Source organism: Salvia hispanica, chromosome 5 (genome assembly GCF_023119035.1).
Source record: "Salvia hispanica cultivar TCC Black 2014 chromosome 5, UniMelb_Shisp_WGS_1.0, whole genome shotgun sequence".
NCBI classification, from domain to species: Eukaryota; Viridiplantae; Streptophyta; class Magnoliopsida; order Lamiales; family Lamiaceae; genus Salvia; species Salvia hispanica.
Window position 1 is genome coordinate 39,126,516 of NC_062969.1, and position 6,000 is coordinate 39,132,515.

The 6,000-nt window shown below is 41.3% G+C and overlaps 1 protein-coding gene across 1 annotated transcript; it reads right to left on the reverse strand.

Moving 5' to 3' along the window:
• Positions 1 to 2,655: 2,655 nt before the first annotated feature.
• Positions 2,656 to 3,871, reverse strand: LOC125190032. The gene is made up of 3 exons (XM_048087233.1): positions 3,447 to 3,871; positions 3,267 to 3,388; positions 2,656 to 2,954 (listed from the first exon to the last, which is right to left on the reverse strand). The coding sequence occupies exons 1-3, from the start codon at positions 3,869 to 3,871 to the stop codon at positions 2,656 to 2,658; spliced, it is 846 nt and encodes a 281-aa protein (XP_047943190.1).
• Between the last annotated feature and the right edge of the window lie 2,129 nt (positions 3,872 to 6,000).

Below are 6,000 nucleotides of genomic sequence, written 5' to 3' on the forward strand. Positions count from 1 at the left end.
CGGGCAGGATTCGCCACAGGCCGGCGGTCGCGGAGCTGATTGAGCAGCGTGCAGCGCTGTTGGTGGATTTGAGGAAAAATTTAGAACGTGCTCAGCAACGTATGCGTGCTAGCGTGAACAAGCATCGTCGGGACGTGCAGTATCAGGTTGGTGACAGAGTCCTTCTTAAGTTGCAGCAGTATAGACAGCACTCGGTGGCTAGGCCGTTGTCTGTTAAATTAGCACATCGCTACTATGGACCGTTCACGATTACGGAAAAGATTGGCCAGGTGGCTTACCGTCTGGAGCTGCCGCAGGTTTCTCAGATCCACAATGTTTTTCATGTGAGTTTACTTCGTCCCTATATTGATGGTGCTTCGTCGGGGGCGACGGTCGATCTCCCTAAGGAGTTTGTGGGGGGCCGTTCGGTGGTGTATCCATTTAAGATTCTGGATCGTCGTGTTGCGTTGCGGGATGGGCAGGCTGTGGAACAGGTTCTCATTCAGTGGTCAGGGGAGGAGGAATCTGGAGCAACATGGGAGCCTCTCGCGGTCATCAACCATCATTTCCGGCGCTCCTTGAGGGCAAGGAGGTTCTTATCGGGGAGGGGGTTGATACGGATGCAATGTCCCAACCGTCGTCGGACGCGCCGGTGACGGAGGAGACAGCGGAGACCAGCAGCGACGAGGAAGGCAGTATAAGGGAGGAACCCAGACGCTCTGTGAGACAAGCTCAGAAGCCGGCGTGGTTCAAAGATTATGTTTCTAGTTAATTATTGTTATTTTAGCCTTTTAATTATTTTGGATTATTGTTGCTTAATTTAATTTTGAGAACTATTGGGTCGAGCATATTATAAGCTCCTTTTCGGGTTTTCTTGTTGGTTCTTTCTCGGAATGATCGAGTCGAACCAAACCTATGGTCCATAGTATAAATAGGGATATTGTGCACTGAAATCTCAAGAAATCAATTCACAAGAATTTTCCTAATTTCAGTTTTATTTTTCTGCAAGTTTTCTCTCGTCCAAACCCTACTTGGACGAAAAAACCTAGGCTGCTCGACGGGAAGATCCCGCGAACGAACCTATCTATCCTCCGGCAACCTCTCGTTGCTGGAATCGGTGCAGCAACTCCGTACCAGATAGCATGGGCTGATCTAGCATATTGCCTCCATCCAATTGCCCCACATATATATATAAATAATTTATAGAAAAGGGGTATGAGCATCCACATCGGTAAGGTTGTCCGTCCTTGCCGCTGAGTAGGCTTACGTGGCGGGCTGCGATTGGCCAACGGCATAGATTTTGTTTTTTTGTTTTTTTTTAAAAAAAATTCAAAATTAATTTAAAAAATCGGTTTTAAATAAAAAAAAGTATTTTTCCACTTTCCAATAAATTATATCCGTTTTCTACACACTTTTAATTTATTTATCAATTTTCTCAATTATACGGGGTCTCCGAAGAACATTGGGGATAGAGGACTAGTCTTCCACGGGGGTATTTTTTAGTCTTTAATTATGTAATTTTTAATTTGTAAGATTTTAATTATGTATTTTTTTATTTTCTAGGATTTTAATTATGTATTTTTATTTTTAAGGATTTTAATTATGTAATTTTTATTTTTTATAATTATGTAATTTTTATTTTTTAGGATTTAATTATGTAATTTTTATTTTTTAGGATTTAATTATGTAATTTTTATATTTTAATGTATTTTTATATTGTAGAAATGTTTTTAGTAATTGAAGAATTTAAATTGAATAATAGAATGGTGGGACCCTTGAGCTTGTCCTTGCGGAAGAGCATGGATGTGGATGTTGTGCTCTTGCCTAAGGACAATTAGTAAAAATGGGTCCGGACTCACCTCCATGCTCTTAAATAAGAGCACGGATGGAGATGCTCTAAGTCTATACTTGTTCAGCCTCTCAACAAAAATAACAATAAAGTACTACTCCCTCCGTCCCGGCTAAGATGACACATTGCTTAGCCGGCACGAGATTTTAGGAGTTATTGGTTAAAGTGTTTAATTGGAGAGAGAGAAAGTGGATGTAAGTATTAAAGTACAGAGATAAAGAAAGATGGATATTTTAATAAGAGTGGGAAAAAGTGGTTGAGTGTATTAATTGGAGAGAGAAACTTACCAAAAAAGGAAATGTGCCATCTTAGTTGGGACAAACTAAAAAGAAAAACGTGTCATCTTAAACGGGACGGAGGGAGTACTATAAAACATTAGTATATGTATTAGCCAACCCATTCGGCTACGATTTAATTTCTAACACATGTGGGTAGTGTTAAAAGAATAATCAAATTTTAATATATAATTAAATAAACAAACATAGAGATCATATTTAAATACCAATTAGGTAATTTTTTGATCTATTTAGTTAGTAGTAATACGTAAGGGCATCCACAATGAGGCGGAGGATGCGAAGCCCTAAGTCCCCCGCCTCTTTCACCTGCAATGGGGCGGCCTATAGCCCCCCTAAGCATTTTATTTATTTTTTGAATATTTAAATACTACAAAAAATGGGGGAAAAAAATCATTTCATTAAAAATTGAAATTACATTACGAAATAAAATAAAAAAACTATAAATTCTCAATGGCCATTACGCTTCCAAACTTCTTCAATCATGTCATTCATGAGCTGAGCATTGTCTTGTTGGCTGCGCATTGAGGTCTGTCACTCTAGAACCTCACTGAAGCCCATCGGTAATCCTCGAGCGACAGGCGGGATCGCCGTGCTGGAGCTAGATCCACCTTCATCATCGACCCAATCGGTGACATGTCCAACTTTTTGTTCGACTATCATGTTATGCAAGATGATGCATGCATACATGACATCAGCGGTGACTTCCTTGAACCACAAACGCGTCGGACCTTTCACTATTGCCCAACGCGATTGGAGGACACCAAAAGCCAGCTCCACATCCTTTCGCGCACCCTCCTGCTTTGCCGCAAACAACACTCTCATGTCACCAGCTGATCATCTTCACAAAAACAGACCACCTTGGGTATATGCCATCAGCCAAGTAGTACCCCATATGATATTGCGTCCGTTGGCAGTGAACCCGATGGCCGGGCCGCGACCCCTGCATTGATCGGCGAAGAGGGTGGACGAGTTGAGGACATTGATGTCTTTGTTTGACCCGGCTACACCAAAGTATGCATGCCAGATCCAGAGCCGGTAGTCAGCGACGGCTTCGAGGATCATCGTCGGGTGGCTGCCCTTGTAGCCACTAGTAAATTGGCCTCTCCACGCCGTCGAGCAATTCTTCCACTGCCAGTGCATACAATCGATGCTCCCTAGCATTCCAGGGAAGCCGTGCACCGCCTCGTGCATCCTCATCAGGCTCTGGCAATCCTCAGCAGTCGGTCGTCGCAAATATGTGACCCCAAAAGCCTCCACAACTCCCCTACAAAAATTCTTCAGACAATCGCAGCTAGTTGTCTCCCCGACGTCAAGGTACTCACATATCCGTTGTGGGGCCGTTGGCCAACTGCCGGATCACAACCGTGCACTTCTGCAACGGCGTAAGTCCGGGTCTGTCGATGGCGTCTTCCCAATACTGGAAGTATCCATCACGTTCCTCCAACGTCCGGACAATGCGGAGAAAAAGATCTCGCCGCATTCTAAAACGGCGGTGAAAAACCCTCGGGCCCCACCGTGGTTGCTCAGCAAAATAGTCTGCGAATAGACGTTGGTGAGCTACGCCGTGCTCGCGGGGGACAAATGTCCGACGTCGAATCGGCCGACGGATCCGCGCCGCCGCTGCACGCTCGCGCTCCATTTGTGTCAAGCATTCCGTCGTGGCATCATTAACGCTATCGAACAAGACCCGAGTCAAGGCCCGTGTAATGCCTTCTGATGTACTCCATTTGTTACCGTCGGGATTCATTTTTGTAGTGAGGGATGAGAGAGATGAGAGAGAAAAATTGGGAGATGGGAAATGGTATGGGAATTGGGGTGTTTAAATAAAAAAAAATTGAAAAAAAAAACGAAAATGTGTTCTATCATCCGTCGCATCGTCCGAGTCGCCCACAGTGGCGGACGATGCGACGGACAAAGGGAAGGAGGACGCGTAGATCTGGCATCGTCCGCGATGCCACAGTGGCGGACGATGCGACGGATGATCTATATTAGGTCATCCATATGGGGCGGACGATGTAAGCAAAAGTTTGAGGTCCAAACGTCAACTTTTTGATTATTTATTGATCACTATCTTTTTATTATTATTATTTATTCTAGAACTGATATTTTCCCTTAAGCATTCGTGTGGCCCAGCAATGCTTACGCCCGAATGAGCATAAGTTTGAGGTCCAAATAGCAAATTGTCATTTTGTACTGCTAAGCCCAAATAAAATTTGGAGCTAATTAAGTATGGTGATCTTATTCTACTATATTTAAGTTACTAGATATTTTAGTAAGCCTGAGCTAAACACGTGATAAATCTCAATCCATTTCTAAGTATAATGGTGCACTAATAATCACTAGTGTCTGTGAGACTGTGACACGCCAATCAGTTTTAGGCCCGAGAAATCTAATAAATAACGATTTTTTGTAGTGTAAGTTATTAATCATATGGTACTATATAATAACACTATCACTAAATAAAACATATAATTTTCGATGTATCGATATCTTATTTTTGGAAATGGAGGTATATTTTTATGACAAGTAATTTGTTAGTACCGGGCATGGAGCTAGACCCAAAATTGGTCTCTGCCGAACCCTTGGTCCACAACCCCGAAACCAACGTTGGTGCTCCCGTCATTGAGAGAGATGAAGACAGACACGCGCGTGCACGTAGAAGAAAGAGATACATAGAGAGAGCGGGAGAGTTTTCCCATATATGCATGAAAACTCCTTATATAGTCCACCTAAGAATTCCTACACCAAATTCTATACTGCCGGGTTTAAATCAAACCTTTTTCAGAACTAATTAGGAGTTTCTAAAGTGAAAATTGTGAGTTGGCACATATATATGTGTAGTATTTTACAAGTATTGGAGCACCTTAATTTCTCTATTTACATGATCATATAAAGTAGCAAGCTTTGATTATAAGTGTAAGAAGATTAGTCATAGCATAACATAACACAACACACACGTATGTATATATCTGTATGTGGTCAATTAATATAACAAATTAATAGTACTATACAATATAAATAATTATTTAATCAATTAATTCTTACTCGTGGTTGATTTTGGGAAGTAGTAGAGTAGTTGTTGAGGAGGTGGTATACTGGTATTCCTCCATGATCCAATCACTATCATGAACTCCATCCACACAAAAAACAAGATAATTCTTGATGCCAACTTCATCTCCTTTGCTAGTGAAGATAGGTTCACTCAATCCCCTCCTTCCAAAACCCTTTTTCCGTAGCTCGTTGTTTCAACCCACTAAAGAAATACCACCCATTTTTACTCCAAAAAGCCTTCCCTAAAATCAAGTCCAAATTCCAAACAAATAAGGTAAAAAAAAGAGAGAGAGAACATATATAAATAAAAGAGAAAAGAGTATGATTTTACCATGAAGCCCCCAAGGGTGAGCTGAGTAGATATCAAGATCAGGGATGATATTAGGGTAGCATGGTAAATTCCCAGCCCTTCGATATAGGAAGCTAACGATCAACTCTTCATCGGTTGGATCGAACTGAAACCCCGGTGGTAGAACTATTTTCTCTTCCCCAATAACACTCCAAACCAATTAATCACACAATTTTTTTCTTTTTTTCCACAAATTAAAAAAAGTTCAAGAAGAAGAAATAGAAGTGTTTGTTTTATGCGTGAAAAAAAAGAGGGAAAGAGAGGGAGTGGGATACTTATAATTAAGGAGAAATAAAGGGATGAATAAAGGAGGGATAAGCATGATTGAAATAGGGCAACATAGGTTATAATCTGAGAATTCAAAAAATACTGCTATAAAGAAAGATTGCCTTCAACTATTGTGCTTTTTTGGTTATATTTGGGATTAGTGGACATGTTCGGGGAGTGTTATATTGCTAACTCAACACTTAATTGCT